We start from the raw sequence: 23,873 nt of genomic DNA, 5'->3' as shown, positions 1-23,873 counted from the left end.
AGTAACTATAAATTGCAGATGCTTGTAATTTTAACACACTATTTATTTAGGCATGCCATATTGTGGGATATATTTTTGTACCAATCAGACGTAAACTTCCTGTTAAATGAAGACTTTAAGGGGGTATTACTAGTGAGCATTGGCTCACAGATAGCATTGGCTCACAGATATCTTGTTGTTTGCATTTTCCCATTTTATGTTTTGTGTCTAAAATCATTTTGAGGATTTAAAATTGAATCTAATTATTATATAGCTTGTTTTCCTAGACTACAAGTGAAAATTAAATAATTCATTTTAAGAAACAAAATTGTATTTTCAACCTTTTCTTCAATTTCAAATACACGTTTTATCTTTATTTTCAACCCTTTCCCTCAACTTTAACCCTTTCCTTCATATTTCAAAACATTTTTTATCTCTTTAAAAGTTTTTGGATAACTGCACAAGCCTTTTGAACTTGCCTTTTGCTGCAAGACGACTGTTTGACAGCAAGGGAAATGAACACTTCAGTCTAGTCAATCTGCGTCGAGATGACCTAGTTTATGTGTCCTGCGGGGAGGGCTGGATGGACCCCAAACTGTCCAAGGACCAACAGCAGAGACGCATCTTGTTGTCCCAGCTGTCTCAGGACATCGCCAAGATCAGACAATACATCTCACTCCGAAATCCAGAGAGTAGGCACCTTATGAAACAGAATCTTTTTTTATTGTCTAGCATTTAAGCTTCTAGCATCAAAAAATACATTTGCATTGTGTCTGCATGTTCAATCCTTATTTTATGCAAAACATTCATTAAAATTTAATTAATACAGTTCACAACATTCAGAATTTCAAAATTTGCAAAGGATGCTTCTTGCAATTTTAAAGTGGATATTTGTTCTTCATGCTTAATTAGAAATCTACAGTACAGTGATTACTGGTACAGATGTACTACCGGTAACTAGTGAAATACTTTTCTGACTTGAGTTTTGAAAAATTGATTTTATATATTTGACAGAATATGTGTTGGAGATGGAGGGTAATATGGTGGCCAACACCCGTATCATCATCAATCGTCAGTGGAACCTGGAGGAGGAACAAACCGGCAGCAGACGAGAGGCCTTGGCGGAGCACGACAGTCAGATCATGAATGACTCCAGGGCTTCCATTTTTGCAGAAGAGGAAGATGAGGGAAACTTGTAAGAACTGGTTTCATTTCAATGGAAGCAAATTAAACCTCTCACTTATGAAATTGATTTTATTAATAAAAGCAGTGTATTTCATGAAAATGAATAGAATGGGGTGGCAGGTGAATTCTTTTTGTTTAGCAAATTTGTATTTTCAGCCAAACCAAACTTATTATTAATGATTAACTTTGAACTTTGCAGGACCTGCCACGAGATCGCTCACAGGAGATCTGAGCAGAGACTGAACAACCTGAAATGGCCGTGGGAACGACTGCTCAATGTCAGTCAAGACGACGGGTCAGAAGATCCTGACGCCTACAAATTCACAGACAGGGAGATGTATGACAAATACAAGTATGTACATCTATATCCTTGTTATACTCGACTTTGAATGATTATTTCATTAATTCACAGTCAGATTTTATTTAATGAGTCATTAATACACAAGTTTATTAAGCTGCAGTGCATTAGCAAATAGGTACACGTAATGCACATGTACACAATCATAGCGTTTGACTATACGTACACAAATCAATGTTCTCCATGAGCCATTTTCTGAGAACTAGCACAACAGTAAACAATTTTTGTTCACTGTCATTATGAAAAAAAATGTCATTAGTCTTGCATATCACTGAACATCATTTTCTTTATGTTACAATAAAATTATTTCTCAGCAAGCACGTAAATGGTAGTACAGAACCTTTAAAAGTTATCATTTCTAGTTTTTAACAAATTCTTAGATACTGTTGAATCATTGAATTCTGTTATGGCCAATTTAAGTAAATTAAAGTGAATATTTTGACTTACTTTTGTGTTTTATTATACCCCCGCTTCCATAACCTTGTGAGATTCTGTCCGTCTGTCCTTCTGTCTGTCTGTCTGTCTGTCTGTTCGTAACACAAATTTTCGTCAAAGATTTTTCAGCAACTATCTATCGTAAATTCTTGAAATTTTAACACACTATTTGTTTAGGCATGCCATATCGTGGGATTTTTTTTGGGACATCAACTTCCTGTTAAATGACGATTTTTTCAGCCTAAATTTTGAAACAAATTTTCATCAAAGATTTCTCAGCATCTATTAATTGCAGATGCTTGAAATTTTAACACACTATTTGTTTAGGCATGCCATATTGTGGGATATGTTTTTGTACCAATGGGATGCCAACTTCCTGTTAAATATCGACTTCCCTTATTTTACATATTCACATTAGAGAGGGGTATCACTAGTGAGCATTAGCTCACAGATATCTTGTTGATCATGTAAATTCTAAGGCAAAATCCATTAAAATTGAGCTTCCATAATCTAAAGATTTCACAGTAGTTCACTGAAATGAGTGACTTCTGCTCTGTAACTTACTTTGTTTTGGTGTCAATGACCAGCAAATGTTCGTGTCAGTTATTCACAGTGCTATTAGCTGAAAGCTAAAACTTGATCATAATAATGACATAAATAAAAGAGCAGTAAAGAGCAGTTCACATTTTGATACTCTCAGAACTGCATAGTACGTACTTTTAATTAAAAGTTTAAGAGAGATATTGCTTTATAAATACTAGCCATCAAATCACACGTTTCCTTTTTCTGTTAATTCTATAAATAAATATGATTTATTTCAGGGATAAAACTGAAAGGTAAAAATAAAAAATATGTACTGTACAGTATTAAGGAAATATCAATCCCTGTTATTAACTGCATTCTTTGTGTAGTATGTATTCTTTCATTATAGAAATAACATAGCATATGAATAAATCTGAATATTGTATTAATTTTAACATCTGTTTGAAATGTTTTAGAGGATAACATATATCATTTATTGATTTGACAGACCCTATCTGTGTTTTCTAATAGTTGTCTCAAAGCTTATGATAAAATCAGACTAAAGTCATTGACAAATTGATGACAAGTGCAAGTGTTTTTTACATAGTTTATTTTACTTATGTGTGTAATTGTGTATGTTTGGTATGTATTAATAACACCTCTGAGTTTTGGCATACTTGAAAGCTGATTTACTGAAGAAAAAAATCTATCATTAGTGTTGAGCTGTGTAAATTTTCCACAGATTCAACCAGTTAGTATCAGACTAGCATTATAAAACATTTCAAAATCGACACTCATGATTTTATACTGAAGAAAAAAATCTATCATTAGTGTTGAGCTGTGTAAATTTTCCACAGATTCAACCAGTTAGTATCAGACTAGCATTATAAAACATTTCAAAATTGACTCATGTATATTCATTGTACCCCAATTCACAACAAATAATATGTGTATTCATATTTCAGACCACAGCCATTGCCAAAAATATCTCGCGATACACTTCAGCGATTTGTGTATGAAGATGGGTACATCGCCTGTGCAGCCAACCGTGCCCTAGTGCTAGGCATGCTGGAACAGGAAGGGCGTGTCAACCAGGTGTTGTTGGTCAAACGAAGGCCGGACGACATCAACCAGCGCTGGGTCATCCGCGAAAATGGGTAAGCTTATGAACTGTAAAATCCTTGAGAGTGTGATTGTACAAATCAGTCTTTGAAACTAAGAAAAAGAATGGATCATTGTTTTATTCATTTTTCGTCCTTACATATAATGATTTAAATATGTTTGTATGTTAATATTATGGAATTTGAGTTTCTCCAAGTATTGAAAAGTTGAAACTAGTCATAAGTCATACAAGTACCAATTAGTATTTCTGTTCATTTCTTTATAATCTTGACTTGTAGAGAAATTCGCTCTAAGCATAGCTCTCAAATGGTACTTACTATTGCCATGCCGGCCAATGAACCTTTCTCTGAAGATGAAGAAGGCCGACCTTTGACCTTCAGTGGCTGTGCTGTGACTTTGCAGGCCAGAAAACTGAATGTTTATGGGAAAGCTCATCAGAAATGGAGATATGACGCTGAGACAGGATATATCCATGCCTTTTTCACCAATCCATATGATAAAGGTAAACTAATATGAGCAAGGTGAAGAAAGTCCTTTGACTATTTCCATTATACATGTATATTTATGGTACCTATTGTTGGACAAAAAACATTTCCACCTGACTCATATCCCACAAAACACAACCTAATTAACCTTGAAAATATTAATAATATTTTGGGTTTTTTTAATTTAGAAATCACGGCTGCCAACCATGCAGACATCTGTACATATGCTATTTCCCACGACAGCAAGATAGATCAACCTGTAAGTTGAAAATATTGAAATGTAGTTAATGAATATCGTGTTTTGCAATTTAATAGGGATGGCAATATTAACTGTCACTCAAAACAATGGGAACTGGTTACAAAAATCAGTAATCAATTAGTCATATAAAATTTTAAATTATATATGTGACATTTAAATTTTTTTTTTATATGTGTAACCAGTTTATAGGTCAGAACAAGTTGGGATTTACCCACTTGCAAATTGATTGCCATCCCTTCTACCACTATTTATATATACTTGATCTGATGTTTAAGGCGAAAATAATATTAATACACTGTACTTAACAGGTATATTCACATGTCTTTTCATTAGGGATATCTAGCAGAAGTTCCTGTACAGTCCAGTTCAGACAGGGTCACGATTAAGAATATCACTGTGTGCACTTCTTGTGCTCGAGCCATGAGAGGGCGTTACAAGCTACAAAAACTACCAGCGAGAACAGAGTTTTCTTGTGCAATGGGAGAAGGTGAGCAACATAGCATAACACGTCTTTAAGAATCAGAAATGGCCTACTGTGGTTTCATAAATTTTTGTTGGCATCAAATTTCATGAATTTAATGACAATCAGTTTTATGGTGGTGTAAATTTCGGGCAAGTGATTCTGTCAGTACAAAATGTTTTAAGATATCACACTTCAATGATCATTTAAATTTGTGGATTTTTAAACAGTAAAATGCTTTCTTTGGTGATTCATTTGGGATATGAAGGTAGTGACATTGCAGAAAAAATACATAGCCCGCGTTAGCGGGTAATGTAAATTTTTTCTGCAATGATCACTACCTTCATAACCCAAATGAATCATCAAAGAAAGCATTTTATTGTTTATATTAACACCTTTCTTTAAGCTAATCGATAAATTAATTAGGAAAAGTAAGTAAAATTCACTACAGTACTGTTAATGTATGTAAGTAAGTTAGCTAAAAGAAACAGCCAAATCGTCTCCTGTGAGACTTGAGTCTGACATCGTCATGATTATTTCGTGCAGTCTGTGATTTTTCCTAGGTTGCTATAGGTTTGGACCAATCAATAAACAGGGCATGTCAATATCTGCCCTGTCATTTTCTTGTCAGTTTCAGCTGCTGTAGATTTCGACCAATCGATAAATGGGGCATGTAGATTTCAGTCTGGCTATTTCTATAGAGCTATGAATTAACTATAAGTTTCTGTAAGAAATAGAGGGAAAAATACTTGGGAGATGTAAATATACTACTATGACATCAAGGAAAATTTGTATTCAACAAATGTTGGTGAAAACACAGTATATGAGTCTATTTATATTTAGTTTATTGAAATCCCCAAAAAGTGAAGAAATTCCCATTGGGTAGAACGGGGTAATTTCGACCACTTTTACTGATACGTAACTTTTAGTTTCAAATTTTGTACGATATTCCCATGAGCTAGTTTGAAATCATTTAGGGTAGTTCGGATTACTTTTCTGTCACGTATTTTTCTACTTCCGAGTAAAAACTGTCACTGTATACAGGAATATGAAGAAAAGTAAATAAACATGTCATGCGGGTTAATTTCGACCTGTTTCGGGGTAATTTCGACCACATGAATGATCAAATTCGACCACTCACTTTTTTTTGACAACTATGTTATCAGTAAAAAAAACTTGTAGAAGTGATTTAAGTAAACTGTAATCATGGTAATTTGGATCTGAAAAAAATGGAACAATCCACCCCGCCCACCCCTTCCCCCTACAGTGGATTAATCCAGGTCGAACCTCTGCATCAGCGCAGTGAGAAGAAATGTAAGCATGCAGTGAGAATAGATGATCTATCAATACCTTTAAAACAGAAATGTCTGAGACAGATCTACTTATAAAATTGAGAACTAATACATTTGAAAGAATTGAGTTGTTTCATTTTATTACCTACTACAGCAGATGCTTATTTATTTGTTTTATAGAATTATTCAAGGAATAAGGAGTTATTCTTTGAGTATAACAAAAATATATAATTTTGGTCAGAGCATGGTCAAATCCAATCAAGCCCGAAGGGATCGATTTATGATAGATTTGATCAGACATGTAATTGGATAGAAAATATGCTCAGATTGCAAATCTTTTCTTAGTTAGAATATTCTACCAATCGTCGAAGACATTGTTTTTTTGAAATGTGTGTCTTTACTGTGCGTATAATTTATTTCTTGAAATAAAAAAAAAACCACAAAGCAAAATTTGCTTGCGAAAATATGCTAATACTCCTTCCAACACATCGCCAAATCCTGAAAATCCAAACTTTATTTTATCTTCTTATAATAAACACTGACCAATGCTGATTTTAGTTTTATAATGTACATTTTAGAATTTCGCGTTTTATGAAAACTGTTCTTGACGATCCCTCTTGATATTTTTAACGTTATTACTGGCTGGCAATTTTTTATCCACTGTCGAATCCATTGTTGCTTAATAAAGATAGCTTGACTCCTCTTCATCTTTCCTTCAGTTATTTTGTGACTGTCAAATTCTTAATAATGATAAAGTTCTTTAGTTCTAATTTAGGAATATGGAAAACAACACATGGATGCGTGATTGTTTAAGCATAAAGTGTTAACCAAAGTTGTCCAATCCATTTCATGATTTGAATGGTTTGCATGAATGTGAATTAATTAATAAAAAAACATCATCTACTCAAAAATATAAAAAGAAATAAGTTTTAAAACAAATTTTTTTAGAATTAGTTTAGGAAATTTGATCTACATTGTATGAACTTTAAGGTCATTTTAGCTGCATATATTCATTTCACCATCGATCGGACACAAATTAACCGTGTATTAAACAGTTTTCAATGCATGATTTTTTCTCATCATTAATATGTTAGGTGGGAATTCATTGTGATATAACTTAACAATTTTTTTCTGCCCTAGATTTTTGAATGAAATTTTTTACATGAATTTGTACTGATATAATTATTATTTTAAGATTAAGAAATAAGACATTTACCACATTGTTTGTTTAAGGGGTCATCTCGAAGTTTGTTAATTTTAAACATAGGACCCTATGGGATTTTGCTTGAAATGTATCAATTTTGCACATTTTTTACATTTTTTTTAAACTTCTGCCCTAGGGATTTCTTTTTCTGTTCTACATATTGAAGTTATTGCCAAAAGGCATCAAATGGTCAAATAAAAAAACCCTTTTACGTCCTGGTTTGTTCCAGGGGTCATAGCAAAGATGTTTTTTGTATGCCCAATTTCCAAGTTTGTCAGATAATGGCTATTTTTTATTTGACAAAGACAGAATGGTGATCTTTATAGTATTATTGAAACATTCAGACATATTTAAGTAATAAATAAATATATAACATTACATATTAAGGGTCATTAATATAAAATACCGTATTTTTCCGACGATTAGTCGGTATTTTTTTCCTCTGAAGCAGAGCACCCGACTTATCGTCTTGTTCGACTTGTCGTAGGCTCGTAGTCAGAAATTTTTTAAAAATAGCATTAAAAATCTTGGTTTTAATCATCTTGAGTTGGCTGTGTGATTGAAAATTATGTTGTTGAATTCACTGTTCATCTTTAATAATTATCATTTTCACTCATCTGTCAACACTTAAATACATAATAATAACAACAGTTATTAAAAAATGTTACATTGTCTTTAATCAATTAAAAGTTTTACTGTTCCGTTTTTATAAACACATCGTCACATGGTTCTATGTATCACTAGTAGGAAGATAACATTGCGCAGTAAAATTGAAACCAAGTTTGAATGGAAGAAAATATTGCAGTAGGTCCGGGGGATGTTTTTTTAAATTTAATTATTTTATTTGTAAAGAGTTGTTAGAGGAAAGTATAAATCAGAAATATTTAATGGTCAAATTCAATCTTAAAAAACGTAATCGGCAAGTATCAATACTATTGTTTATACAATAGGCTGACACCGGTTGTGTTAATAATCTTGCCCTAAGGCTGAGATCTTTACGGCAATTTCACTCCCTGTGTATATAAAGAGTACCGTTATAAGAGTGATTATAGTTCATTGATTAATTATTGTCCAATTCTTTGATTATTGTTAGATAATTTTTTTAGGAAACGTATGTATGTCGTATATCGTCATTATCAAGTCGTACAAATGATCGATTTATTTCTAACAGTGTCTATGTAAAACAATAGCGTGTAACTGCATTACTGGATACAAAGTAAACAAGTTTCATCAAATCATAGTAATTGCTAAGCTTTCTGCACTTGAGATCCCCCTTTGAAGTCCGACACGAGACAGGTGCATGCCTATGACACCGGAAATTGTTAAACAAACATTGACCACGCGCCGAGTCAACGGGTGGCTGGTTACGTAATGGCGAATACACTGGCGATAGTCAGAGTGGATACTTATTTTAATGCTTGGGAATAAAATATTTCTGACAAAGTAAGTTAAGTTTTGCATAAGACGCGATATCAGGAATTGTTTAAAATGCAAGCGACTTTGTAGAAGTTGCCGGTATTTGAAAATTTGATGCATAAGTATAAAGCGTAATTGTTTAAATGTTAATCATTAATAATAATTGGTAGCAATATCGGTGACATCGTGGCATCGTGGCATCATACACTGATAATGTTACTGCAGTTTTATAGGCCATTTTGAAGTGATAAGATCGACGTATGGTCTGAGATCGACGTATCATAGGATTTTGTTAAAATTTTGGCTAAAAATGGGCAATTCGACGAGTCGTCCGCATCGACGAGTCGTCGGGAAAATACGGTACATGGTTACTGTCTTGAAATATATAAATTAAGCTATATTTAGGCAGGTTAAGAAAACGTGAGAGGGCTGGGCTTGCTGAACCCTCTTCATGTTTTCAACCCGAGCCCAAATATAGCTTATACTTCGAGACATTTATGTTTATTCCACTATATAATACCAATTTTACGCATCAAACGAGCTATTCTCAACAAATATTCTCTGAATATCTGCAGTTGAAACTATCACGACATGGCGTCAACAAAGCAAAAAGATGACGTCATAAGGGTGTTTGATGTATTGTGAAACCACCTTTATGTGGCCATGAGTGGTCGAAATTGACCCGCGTCATAAAATACCATACGGGTCAATTTCGACCAAACTTCTGCGGGTAAAAAGGTGTGCATTTTAAGGGAAATCGAATTAAAAAAAGTTAGAACCTGTAACATAAAGTAATGCACATAGAAATTAAAACAGTTTAAATTCAATACGTACTTTTGAATTTTGATACAAATTATGAAATGTCAACAATGTGGTAAGAGTTGCCTCGCTTGTATTTGCCGATGTGAAAGCAAGCGTTCTAAAAACGGGGATTTCAAACAAGAAAACATTATTCTGATCAAATAATTTAAAAAGAAAACAAATTTGGGGACTAATTTTCTCTAATTCCAGAAACATCATACGTTTCTGAAAACTTCCCTGAATATTTGTGTTGAGTTTTAGTAATTTGGTTGAAATTGACCGATGGTCGAAATTACCCCGTTCTAACCTAAAGACCTGTCATTATTTTCCAAAACAGCTAAAAAACTGAAACTACAGCAAGTTGGAAGTTTCCGTGTTCTAAACGGTAAGGTGGACTTGTCAACGCATGAGGCGGAACTGAGCCTGGAGATGTGGGAGGACACCCTTGGAAAGCTGAGGGAGGAGGCAAGTGTACGGACCATCGCCAAGGAGATTAATGCCGCCAAGACAGTCAAAACCATCAAAATACTAGCTTACAAGAATGGAGAGGGACGCATGCACCAAGGAGAGCTTGTTTGTGGATCAAGCATTGAAGGGGTGAGATGGGAAGAAAATGGATGGGAGGGGGGGGGATGACAATATAACAAGCATCCTTTAGGATTTATTTATATATGTTTTGGGTTTTCCTGATATAGTCAAACTTCATTATCTCAAACTGGATGGAACTGTTTAAAAACTTTGAGATATTGAGGGTAAAATACTTAAAAAACTAAGTGGTCGGGGCTTACAAATCTCTTCAATATATCCATTGTATTCCAGATATCAATGTTTGAGATATGAAAGTTCAACAGTAGTATATTTTTTAACCTTTGAAAATAAGTAAAAAATTGAGTTCATCTATTTTTAAATAATTGATGGGATTTATCTATTTTTCATACAGATTTTAAGCCAGTGCACCCACAAGCTTGGCTTGGCTTCAGCCGCCAGGAAGATCTTTACAGAGGATGGTACCCTGGTGATGGAGATTGATGATTTGATAGACTGGGCAGTGGAGAACTACAAGTCACTCATGGTTGACCAGCTGGAGAAGATTCTCAACGGGAAAGAAAACACTACAGAAAAAGGTAAATCTAGGATTAATATGTTGAATTCTTGTGCGAAACTTGAAAGATTATGAATTTCAGACATGGCTTTTGGTGTACTCCCATTAAAGGGGCATGGTCATGATTTCCCATCAAACAAAGTTTTTGTTTACATTTCGAATGTTAAAGTGAATGTTCCACTTTTAAACCTAAAATGATTGTGTTAAGCATTAAAAACTGTTTATTTATGCTTAAAATGAACAAGAGGCCCGTAGGCATATTGCTTACCTGAGCAACAATAGGCATGATAAAATCAGCTTAATGGAGTCATAATAAAAATATGTGGACAATGTGGTACTATATTACATGTAGATCCTGTATAAATAAAAGTCCATCCTCCTATCCTAAACAATTGTTTATAAACAGGATATAAACCTACATCACACTCTAAACCCCTTGTGAGGCCCAATCGTCCAGTGGCTAAGGTCAATTTTAGAGAATCAGCAATATGTCAAAATGCGTGCATATAAGTAAAACCACACATGATAACATTTCAGTTTTTAGCTCACCGAGACGAAGTCAGGGGGAGCTTATGCTATACCATCGGCGTCAGCGTCCGGACTTGGTTAAAGTTTTTGTTGCAGGTCCTGTATCTAAGCTATAACCTGTCCTATCTTGACCAAACTTGCATGGATGATGCATCTGGACCTACTTATGGACTTGAAAGACTTGGATGCTGAATCTGGGTCCTAAATTTCAGATGCTGGAGGAGGATGTTAAGGTTTTTGGAGCAGGTTAAAGTTTTTGTTGCAGGTGCCCTTTGATAGCAATATCTAAGTTACTGCTGGTCCTTACTTCACCAAACTTGCATGGATGGTGTTGTCCTACGAAGCTGATGCACCAGACAGGATTGAATGCTGAATCTGAGCTATAGGTTTCAGATAATGGAGAAGGTTAATGTTTTTAGAGCTGGTTAAAGTTTTTGTTGCAAGTACCTTCTGATAATTATATCTTAGTTACTACTAGTCCTTACTTCACCATACTTGCATGGATGATGCGTCTTATGATACTAATGCACCTGACAGGCTTGAATGCTGAATCTGAGCCATAGGTTATGGATGCTGGAGGAGGTTAAGGTTTTAAGAGCTGGTTAAAGTTTCAGAAACAGGTGCCCTCTGATGATGATACCTTAGTTACTACTTGTCCCTTGTCCTAACTTCACCAGACTTGCATGGATGGTGTGTCTTATGATACTGATGCACCTGACAGGCTTGAATGCTGAATCTGAGCCATTGGTTTCGGATGCTGGATAAGGTTAAGTTTTTTGGAACAGGTCACATGTTTAATAAATAATAGTACTATTTCAAACTTGCATAGTTGATTTAACTATAATATGAATGCTGAATCTGAGCCATAGGTTTCGTATGCTGGATGAGGTTTAGTTTTTTTGGAACAGATCACATGTTTTATAGATAAAAGCTTGCATAGTTGATTTAACTATATTATAAATGAAACACAGAGGTAGCTTCAGATGCAAAGCCTAATCTCCATTATCAAGGATGCTAAAAAAATCCCCTACCTCACTCTACCTACCTGCTTGATAGATAGATTTGTTTGTTATAAAATGATATAACATGATTCCTATGATAAAGTATCGTATGATATGATACACTATTGTTAAATATGATACAATATAATATCATGTTATATTGATAAAAAGTTATATGATACAATATGATATTGTATCAATTGTTGTGAAATTTTTTGATATGATATTGCATCATGATATTGCTAAGTATAGTAATGTATATTATGAAACTATATTGTATAATATGAAATTGTATTTTTAATTTATTATTTTATCACATGAAACTGTTACGTACAATATATAATATTGTATCGTATGATGCAATATTTTATATTCTATAATATTGTATCATACGATTTTGTATAATTTGATATTGGTTTCTATAACATAGTATTAAATCACATGAAATTGTATTATAAGATATTGTTAAATTAGATAATATCATTTGATACGATATTGTACAATATGATATTAGTTTATATCATACGTAATTTTCTCAGCTCAACAAAGAATTCACGAGTTCAATTTTTTTTTTTTCAATTTTGTCAGCAAAGTTCATTTCCAAAATATCCTCAGCATCAAATGGTCACTGGTGATATTTCACCGACCGTAAGAATTAACATACAGATGTTCTACCTAATTTTACTTCACAGTAATTCGCAAATCCTTATATCCGTTATGATTGATAGCAAACCGTCGCATTGCGTGTCCGTTGTTTACTTGCCTTGACTGACTGTCTATTATGACGTCACCTTGTTTTGGAGTCGTGAAAGATTATTTACATCATCGTTTACAAATCAACAAATCAGAGGCGATTGTTTGAAATTGAGGGAATGTTCTCTAGATATTATTCCTAGCCGGTCAATATCAAAAAAATATTGACCGGTCAATATTTTTCGGACGAGCCAATATTACAATTATTGACTATTCGTCAATATAGAATTATATAGTGAGAATATACTACTGAATATAACAATATAATATATTATACAACATAATGCCTTATGTTACAATATTATGATGTATTTTGTAGTATGATATTGTATGATATAATACTATATTGTATTTTATATGATATGTTATGATATTGTATTATGTGATCAAATACAATAATGTATAACAGAATACAATGTCATATCATATGTTACAATATCATATCTCATCATTGATTATTACGGTATTTTATTGTATTTTATGATATATATTATAAGTATAATAGGATGCGATCACATTTTGTCTGTCTGTTCATCTTTCTGTCCGTCTATCTGTCCATCTGTAAATTTTTTACATTTTGAACTTCTTCTCTAAAACCGCTTGGCCAATTTCAACCAAATTTGGCACAAAATTTTCAGCTCAGGTGAGCTAAAAATCAGGTTGAAAAAGATTTTTTACCTGTATATTGAACCTATGTAAAATAAAAAAGGTCACGAGCCTTGTTTACATGATCAGTAGTTGTGAGCCCTGTATCTTGCTTATAACTCTACGACTGCATGACTATCAAATTTCATTTGATCATTAGAAATGCATTCTTGAATCTTGTGAATAGAAAAATAGAATTTGACCAAATCATGACCATGCCCCTTTAAATGCTTATAAGCATTTTATCAATTGTCTCTGAATTTAGTTCATTTGATTACGATTAGAATAATGATAAAGGGATGGAATGGGGAAAAGGAAATAAAATACATTATTTATAACTTAATAAGGATGTTCTGGTTTCTTGCTGATTGGTTTTCTTCTACCATCCCTATAGATGAAGAGGAAGAAGACAAAGAAGAAAACCAGGAGTCTCTCCAGCTTTACAATGTAGAACCGAGTGAAGCAGAGCTTCAGGCAGAGGGAGATAATTCTGACCCTGCAGAACGAGGGGAAGGAGAGGGACAAGACAGCAATGTTGAAGGGGGAGATAATGCAGGTCAGTTTATCTTGCCATTTACAGAAGAATATCTCTCTCTTTCTCTCTCTTGATGGTGGTTTGCTTTTATTCTGATTAGCAAGGAATCATGTGTACATCCTTTTAATTATATCTCACTGCATCTAGATTTTGCCCTATGATTTTTAATGCAAAATCTAATGTAGCTAGGTATCTTCTAGAGGTTCCTAATTAAAATGTGGGAAATTTATTTTTGTGAAAAATTGTGAAAAGCATCCCTTGTAAATTTTAAAATCATATTACGTTTTTAGCTCACCTGAGCTGAAAGCTGAAACTTGTGTGGAAGCATTCTCAGGTAGTGTAGATTCAAAATTGTGAAAATCATGATCCCCGAGGGTAGGGTGGGGCCACAATGGGAGGTCTAAGTTTTACATACGAGTATATAATTAAGTAAATCTTTAAAAACCTTCTTCTCAGAAACTAATCAGCTAGGAAAGCTGAAACTTGTGTGGAAGCATCCTCAGGTAATGTAGATTCAAAGTATTGAAAATCATTATCCCAGGGGATAGGGCGGGTCCACAATGGGGGGGGGGGGGGGTCTAAGTTTTACATAGGAATATATAGAGAAAATCAATAGAAATCTTCTTCTCAGAAACTAATCAGCCGGGAAAGCTGAAACTTGTGTGGAAGCATCGTCAGGTTGTGTAAATATAAAGTTGTGAAAACCATGACCCCTGGGGACAGGGTTGGGCCTCAGGGGTCATTATCCTTTGAAATGCTTAACAAAGTGTTTTGCTTTTCCACATACAACACATTAAAGATTTAAGATTTTAGTCCCCTAAAATCCCTAATTACGCAATAAATGGGTATGGCAATGAGTTTTACAAACTGATATTGTTATGATCAAAAACTTTGTTTCTATAATGCATTACAAAATCTTGATTGTTTTTAAGGGATGTGTGAAAGACTTTCCAAGTTTCTTGGCCCCTTTTTAGCTCAGCTCAGCTGAAAACTGTCGTCCGTCTGTCTGTCTGTCTGTCTATCCGTCCGTCCATCTGTATGTGAAATTACAATAATTGTTTGTCATTCAAAATTTTATGATCTTGCAAAACAAATGAAATGAATTAATTAATAATTAATATGATTAAAGAAATTGTGGACTAAAATACATGCCTAAAATAAAGAATTTACAATAGTTCACTAGAATTCGAATATATATCTGTTGACTGTGCTTGATTCTCAGAGGTGGACCAGCAAGAGCAATCCAAAGTCGAGCGGGAGCGGGAGCAGCTTCTGAGCCAGGTACAGATCCCCCCTGTTGACATCATCCTCAGGTACCCCATTGAGGTCTGGGTCTCCTCAGGTCCGGAATTCTTTCCCCCCGAAAAGGTGGAAACTAAAATTGAGAATCGCAAGAAGAGACGGGCTTTCCGATCAGCTGTATCCTTGGAATTAGATATGGAGAAGCACATCTTAAGGCAAATGAAAGGTGGATTTTATTTTAAACTATAATGTGATAAAAGTCTTGAGTCTCAATTGCAAATTAGTGATATACATGTACAGGTGACACTCGATGGCTCGAACTTCGATCTCTCGAAGTTCTTGATCTCTCGAAGTGAACTCGCGGCCCCAATTTTTTGCTCTATATAACTAAGTAAATTTACTCTTGATCTCTCGAACTCCAATCTCTCCTAGTTCTTGATCTCTCGAAGTAAAAGCTGGGTCCTGTTATACATATTTCATTGTTTTTCACTCGATAACTCGAAGTGGTTGCTGTGTACACACGTGGCCGATCAAGCGTATAATTATAGCTCCGCTTGGACCTAACCTGGTTGAATTGAACTCCTGGGGGCTAGCATGGTAGTGTTAATTGGTTAATTACATAAGTGACACTACCCCTTGCTTCCTTCAAAGGGTAGATAGGTAATTTGTAACTGATCTATTAATTTCAACAACTTGTGAAAGTAAGGCCTTTTGATCCCTTGAAGTTCGAGTTATCGAGATTCACCTGTATATTCATTATTTGTGATACATGTATATTAAAAACTTAAATAGGAAATAAAGATTACATGTACCAGGTATAAGCATTTTGAGATTCTCTACACTCTTTTTTTTTATCAAAGTTTGTGATGGCAATATTTTTTGACACGCATATACCTATGTGTATCTGAAGATAGTCATTAAATCTCTGGTATAGAGAATAAAAAACTAAGGTGCTATTGAATTCACTTAGGTATTGATTAATGAATTTTTATATACATGGTTTGTAAATGATTAAATGATAGTCTATGGTCTGGTATGGCTATTATGAATGTGAGTGTTTTTTGATATAAGGACGGAGATTGGAGGCTCAGAACCCAGGCGAATACCGGCCCACACGTAGCAGCAGACAGCCGGTCATCGTGGAGAACAACTGGCAGGAGCCCACTGTTGCTGAGCAACTCAAGCATGACACTGTCCACAAACTGGAGACCCATCTAGCAGAGGTCAAGGCTGTCCAGAAGGAGAAGGTCTGCACTGTCAGCGTCAACACAAACCGGCGGCTGTATCAACAGCCAGACATGGTAAGGATGTAACATATGAGTGATCAGCGACAAGGGAAAATGTCACTTTATCATAGTTGTTCACTTATTACATTCATATCCTTGTTTTTCTAGTTGACCATTTCAATTTTTGATTTTCAATTTTACTCTCATTTTGGTTTAAAGAAAAACAGAATATTTTTTTTGGATGATTTATCAAAAGCTTACCAATTATCAAATTTTCTGTGATTAAAATTTGAAGTGAAGTTTTAAAGAAACCTGCTAAGAGTTTTTCACACCAGTAATTTGAATATATCACATGCTGACTTCTTTTTTGTTTTGGCTTTTGACAGAAACGAGTGATGATTTATCCAAATGGAGAGAGTGTCGAGAGGGCTGTTTATGTGTGGGGAGAGACATTAGAAGAGATCATGGACAATGCCACCATTAAACTGGGGCTGTGGGCACCAGCCAAGATCATTTATAACATGGAGGGCAAGAAGGTATGCATTTATCTGTTATATTTGAATATATGTCAGGTATAAATTTTCGAACATTTCTTTGATTATCTTTTTTAATGTCTAATTTCTATACATTCATTTTCATCCATTTCTTTCACAGATATATAAATTTGATGAAATCAACAAAGACGAGCTGTTGTGTGTTTCAATGGGTAAACCCTTCAGCAAACCTAAAAACGCCATTGATGGGATCGAGATCAAGGCCAACTGGGGCCGAGCTAGGAAACAGTACGGACCCAGCGCAACGGACCTTGTTGTCAGTGCCCCCGTGAACCCCACAGTCAATGTAAGGAAAAACGGTTTACCGGTATTTATGCATGTATTAATATTAATTTAAATCAATTTCTGACATTATAGGATACCTATGAAATTGTGCATTGAACATGTATTATTGCTTTCTATATTTAGGTTGACCCCTTTGGGCCCCCTGGTCTTGCTCTACCACCCGCAAGTGACAACACTGGTACCACTACAGCTAACAGACCACAATCTGCAAAACCACCAGCAACCTGAGAGTTGCCCTGTGTTAGCAGTATGAGTGTAGCTGCTCTCAAAGCAACCTGTGAATCATGTAGAAACTACAGAAAAAAAACCTCTTAGTGCTTTATAGCAGAAAGCTTGTAGCATAGAAATCCCATTTGTGCATGCACCTGTGCAGTAGAAATGTGTATCAAAGACTTGAGAGGGGTGTATATTTATTTTGGTTTCAAATCAACGAAGTTTGGCTTATCAGAGGACTTGAATAAATACAGTGTGGATCATGTCAATGAAGACTGTTTTTTGCTGATGTTAAGTTTTTTCTAACACACCCTAGACCCCATTTTTCCACTTGTACCTATAGAGTAATTGGAGCCTTGTTCAGTCCTTGATTTTTGTGTTGTTGAATATTTTTTAATTGTTGTTTATGAACCAAAAATGTTTTACAGCATTTGAATTAATCCACAGTCTCTGATAATGCACTGTATAATGTTTGTGGATTACTTCACCATCATGATGATAGTATTAAGATGAGGTCTACAACTGTTTAAAAACACCTAGGACCTTCCAGGACCTTAAAGTTATAAGGTTGATGTACTTGAAGTGTTAGCTGCCTCAAATTCAACTTAACCCTAAATGCGCAGCAGGCAAAGACTAGAGTTTTGCTGTAACCACTCAAAATAAAAACTTTACTTGAACCTCTTAGAACCAGGGTATTTAAGTAAGCAAAATTTTCAGTAATTATTGTGATGCTAAAAGTTTGCTACCAATTTCTTAATGGGTGGCTGTTATTTGGCAGTGGGCATGTATTTTAAAATTTCGAATAATTTTATTGATGATACGTAGAATTGTTTGAAAAATGCAAAATTAAAATTATGATTGTATGTCAGTAATTGTATTACTTGTTGACGAAGCATCTTACTTTGCAATTATAGCTTTTTTGCTTTTTTATAGAATACTCAAGAGTTTTTTTTATAGTTTCCATAGAATTTATAAACAGATTAGCACGTCATTTTTTAATACAATTTTCAACATTACTGTACTGGACTGGGTTTTTCAGGATCTGTCTCGTTTTTTATGCAGGGACCCTCCCTCTGCTTCAATATATACATTGTAGATGTTGTGTTGACCACTGTCTGTAACAAATAAATTATAGAAAATCTTTACATTCTACATGTACATTAAACAAAACTTAACTATTCTTTCTCTTATTTTCACTTATCTGCATATTTTTATATTTAAACATATATGGACCAATATCTGTCAGATCTCCACCAATGAATGGACAACCTTGTCAATTAGTTATCTTTATTTACATAGTTTACAATTTACATTTTGCACTATTATTTGTATTATTTTGACTTTATAAACTTTTTTGCGTCCAGATCGATATCCAGTGTATTTTATAAAAAAAAAATTGTATTCTTTTAATGCATTTTGATGAGGAAATATTTTTTTTCAAACTGTTCCAAATGTTTATAGAACTTTGGAATTAAAGTGTTTAAAAAAGTCTTTACATCCATTTCCTGTTCCATGCAAAATGATATGGTACATTAAATTTACATTTATTTAGCTATGTGTTTTTAAGTTGTGTTTGATACACAAAAATAAATGTCTATTATTCTTTATTAAAACGGGAATGAGTCTTGCATGTAGTCCGTAATGAAGGTCTAGCTTAATTAAATGTACTTCATATAAAACAGTTCTACTGATTTCTCTTGTAAGCTAGTGTTCCATAACAATAGTGTATGTGATTTTATTTAGTTTTAAAAAGATTTTTTGGAAGTGTTTTTACAGCCCTGAGGGTTATTTATTAAAACAGAGGGAAATAAATAGATATAGAAATAATAATGTGTTGCTTTTTTTGTACTAATTTAATTTATATAGAAAAGATATATGTTCATAGCTGAATTTTGATCTACCATGAATCTTTTGAACATGGATTCGGTAACAAATTCCGTGTTGTGCACACTATCTTGTTCCCTGCACACATCATCTTGTGTAGTTACGTAATCTTCTTCTTTAGATCTTGGTCTCGAAGAATCATCGTCCACCCACTTATGGACATTTGGTGACAAATTATGTTCAAGCGCATCTCGCTTATGAGAATGCATTGCACTTGTATGCGCATTTTGAGCATGATGCGTTTCCGACTGTTCAATAACTTGGGTTAGAAAATCCCCCAAAATGGCGTCGGAGCCTGAGGGACGCTCCTTGTCCATCATGTCTATATCGTAGAATCATACGATAAAACAGTTTACATCTAAAAACTCCTTTCAAATTTACCACAAATGTTCTGCACCAATTCACTATCCAACGAGAAACGCTAAATGTACTAAATATAAGGTCACAAAACAAAGTTAAATTACAGAGCTTAAAATTCCACGACTGATCAAATCTGGGTCAAACTTCGCATTGAATTCTGGGAATAGCTTTGCAATCTCACGTGATCTTGATGCTGACGCATACTGATGGAGAAATATTGTTTTATTGTATGATGTATGTACTACATAATGAGAAGCAAAGGGAAACAGGAACAACTTTAATTCCTAGGTGCTACTGTACTGTGACATAGTTTCCTTCTACTGTACAGTTATTGATCATGATATGTGAAAATTTGTAGTAATGAGCACTTATGGGCTACTTGTAGGTACAGCAACTTAGATGGGGTTTCAGAATAAATGAAAGTGTATTATAAAGTTTAAGGCAACTGTATATTTTTGATAGAGCCTGAAGAGTATAAATTTATTAAGGGCATAAAAAAAATCAGAAAGTTTAAGCATGCTCTTGTGTTTTTTTCACTTTTATTTATTTACATCAGGTGCATTCAAAAAAGAAAACTCTACATACCCTCAGTTGTTCCTTTACAATATTAAATACACAAGTACTGCACTGGATAATGCATATTAGAGTGAAAACAAATTGATAGAACCAGTAACATTTCACACAAATACAGTGACATGTATAATAAATACTTACATGTATAAATTAAGCTGTACTAACATATATTTAGTTAATAAACTGTAAAATAACTCAAAATGTAAAACAGTGTTCATAACAAAAAAAATAGAAAACAACATAAATACCAGCAATTGTTGTTCATCTCTCAGCAAAAGGTTAAATTCTTTAAATTTTCTTAAAATAAGTAGTACACATGTGTATGGATGTAAGATATATAGGGTACATAGCATCATTGATTCCATGTTGACTAAGTGGTTAGTTTATTACACCAATGTGGACTGAAATTTAATTAAACTTCTGATAAATACATATAAATAGACTTGAAAATATGTGGGACTCTGAAGGCAATTGATTGCATGTGCTTGAAACAATTAATCGTATATTTTTTGGTATATGCCACATATATAGTACATGTAGTTCAAAGATTTTGATCCAATCAAATCTTTTACCTGATGTTTATGCTAGTACATGTATAAGATAATTTCCACATCAGAAAATCTGAGTACAACTTTGAACTATTTCATCAATCAATTAATTTAAGGAATTGGATTTCATAAAAGTATTAAAACAGTACCAATACCAGTTACAAATTAATTCATCATCACTGTAGACATTTGACGTGGGTACCAGATTTGGTAAAAAATAAATTAAAATAAATAAAATGTGCTCTACTGAGCCAAAAAAAGAGAGCCACACCCCAAAAACCCAAGAGACATTTATAAAGCTTATGAAGAAATATTATGCTCTAAAGAGGTATAGCGCCTTTTCGCCTACACCTGTGTTTGGACGGAAAGTACCTGTTACTAAAAATAGCTTCAGGTACCTAGCTGTCGCAATATGATTTTCGAAACCTGGATACACTGTACTGATTTTATAATGGTGTCTGTAACAACTGATTCGTCATAAATTCGGGAAACTCTATGTATAACGGTAGTTGAAATTCTGAACCGTGGTAAGTTCAAGCAAAATGCAATGGATCTAAGTGTAAATAGAGTACATGTACAGTGTTAATTAAGAGATCTATATATATTGGGTGTGCTCATACTCAGTCTGAATTAAACAAGATGTTTTTTTTTTTTAAAAACCTCTCTATTCTGTTCATGTTTCAATTTAAGTGAAAAAAATTACTACTTAGTGGATTCGATCCAGCGGCCACAAAATCAAAAAGACCTCCGCGTTACCACTAGGCCATGCATCAACATTTTCAGCAGATGCAGTTTCAATATATATGGCTATATACATAATTGTAATAGAAAAGACACTAATTGAAATATTTGTCTAATTTTCAGTACGAAGACCACGTTAAGCCAAAACTAATTCAATGTAAACGTGTACTACAATACCTGTAGAACATAATTTTAATAGAATATCTTTGGTTTAGAGTGGTTCAAATAGTCAAATGTCCAATTTTTTATTGTATACTAACTACTTTCCTATAGATACCTAACAAAACCTGAATATTTTAATGATGTCGTGTAAGATAATTAAGACTCTTAGAGCATGGTGTTTGTGTAATCTGCGTTTCTTTGGTTATATTGGCGTGATAGTTTCAACTGCAGATATTCAGCGAAATTTGTTGAAAATAGCTCGTTTGATGCGTAATATTGATATTATATTGTGGAATAAACATAAATGTCTCAAAGTATAAGCTATATTTGGGCTCGGGTCGAAAACGTGAAGAGGGTTCAGCAAGCCTAGCCCTCTGTCATGTTTTCTTAACCCGCCTTAATATAGCTTTATTCATATATTTCATGACAGTAACTATGTATTTTATATTAATGAACCTTAATATGTGATGTTATATATATTTATTTATCACTTAAATATGTTTTAATGTTTTTATAATACTATAAAGATCACCATTTCCGCCGTTGTCAAATAAAAAATAGCCATTATCTGACAAATCTGGGAAATTGGGCAAACAAAAAACAACTTTGATAAGACCCCTGGAACAAACCAGGAGGTACATGTAAAAGGTGTTTTTTATTTGACCATTTGATGCCTTTTAGCAATAACTTTAATATATAGAACAGAAAAAGAAATCCCTAGGGCAGAAGTTTAAAAAAAATGTTAAAAATATGCAAAATTGATACATTTCAAGCAAAATCCCATAGGGTCCTATGTTAAAAATTAACAAACTTTGAGATGACCCCTTAAACAAACGGTTTGGTAAATGTCTCATTTTTTTTTATCTTAAAATGATAATTATATCAGTAGAAATTAGTGTAAAAAAATTTCATTCAAAAATCTAGGGCAGAACAAATTAGACCCGGCCTCGTTAAACTAAATATTGTATTATATTGAAAATGTCCGATTTTTGCAAAATGCTATATTTGAGGCCAAATAGTATATTAAGTGCGCTATACCTCTTTCTAATGCACTCCAATCAGAACTGCTCCCCTTTATTAAGAAATGAATGGATACTTGTTTTGAAAAACACCATATGCCAGAGGACATGTACGACAAAGTTGAAATATCAAACAGTTCATGTGTGAACAAAGTATCAGTTAGATGTTTAAGGCAATGTATGAGAGCAAATCTACATGTAATGAATATTTAAATGATGGTAATACTCATAGAGAATTTCCTGGTTCAATAAACTTGTTTTAATGCAAACACACATATTATGGGGATTTCATGGTCAAGATAAATTTCTATAAATTTATAGGGTATGTTATACAAACTCTGAAACAACAAATTTACAAAGATATGAAAATAAGATCATAAAAATCTACTTGTAGAGAGAATACCATAGATTCCTTATTTTGCAATTACCCTGATATGTATTAAATCGCAAGAATATAAAATTGCGAACATGGGACTTTTACACTAAATTCTTATAGTTCTCAACTTTCAGAAAATAAAAGCGAGATTTTTAAATTTGCGAAGGGTGCTTCTCGCGATTTTATGTGGATATTAATTCCTTGCATTTAATTAGGAATCTACAGTACTTTAGAATTAATATAACTTGTATTGGCCCAATTTTTGTGAATTCTGTTGGTACCATTTAATTTTAAATCTACTTAATAAAACATGTTTATTTTTACAAGACAATAACCCATTGAACTCCTTCCCAACAAATTATTAATTTTTTTAGCCACATACATTGACCTTATAATGTAAGAAAATGATTAATACATAATATAAGTAATAATTATACACTATATCAGACCAGTACATATTGCCAACAATGTACGTACTGTATTTCACAAAGCTTAGATTCTGTAAGAAGACCCTATTTTGTAATTATGTACAATATCAATACACATGTACATTGAACTGTAAGAAGACACTATTTTGTATGTATAATACCAATACACATTTACATTGA

General features: G+C 33.6%; 1 protein-coding gene across 4 annotated transcripts in view; it reads left to right on the top strand.

Annotated features, from left to right (window-relative positions):
• The window catches only part of LOC128156116 (doublecortin domain-containing protein 1-like), a 68,579-nt gene extending 49,419 nt beyond the window's left edge, over nt 1-19,160 (top strand). For 3 of the 4 annotated variants that reach the window (XM_052818142.1, XM_052818134.1, XM_052818157.1), the window contains 16 exons: nt 425-671; nt 994-1,174; nt 1,364-1,516; nt 2,779-2,793; nt 3,445-3,636; nt 3,880-4,103; nt 4,275-4,345; nt 4,679-4,832; nt 9,856-10,115; nt 10,459-10,642; nt 13,942-14,103; nt 15,305-15,550; nt 16,396-16,625; nt 16,937-17,086; nt 17,205-17,390; nt 17,513-19,160. In XM_052818142.1, the coding sequence (XP_052674102.1) occupies nt 425-671; nt 994-1,174; nt 1,364-1,516; nt 2,779-2,793; nt 3,445-3,636; nt 3,880-4,103; nt 4,275-4,345; nt 4,679-4,832; nt 9,856-10,115; nt 10,459-10,642; nt 13,942-14,103; nt 15,305-15,550; nt 16,396-16,625; nt 16,937-17,086; nt 17,205-17,390; nt 17,513-17,617 (2,760 nt within the window). In that variant the 3' untranslated portion in view covers nt 17,618-19,160. The remainder of the gene's footprint in view (nt 1-424; nt 672-993; nt 1,175-1,363; nt 1,517-2,778; nt 2,794-3,444; nt 3,637-3,879; nt 4,104-4,274; nt 4,346-4,678; nt 4,833-9,855; nt 10,116-10,458; nt 10,643-13,941; nt 14,104-15,304; nt 15,551-16,395; nt 16,626-16,936; nt 17,087-17,204; nt 17,391-17,512) is intronic. The other variant, XM_052818149.1, reaches the window with a different exon arrangement.
• Nucleotides 19,161-23,873: the final 4,713 nt, after the last annotated feature.

This window comes from Crassostrea angulata, chromosome 1 (genome assembly GCF_025612915.1).
Source record: "Crassostrea angulata isolate pt1a10 chromosome 1, ASM2561291v2, whole genome shotgun sequence".
Taxonomy (NCBI): Eukaryota; Metazoa; Mollusca; class Bivalvia; order Ostreida; family Ostreidae; genus Magallana; species Magallana angulata.
The sequence above is the reverse complement of the archived record's forward strand: the minus strand, read 5'-3'. Positions and strand labels throughout refer to the sequence as shown.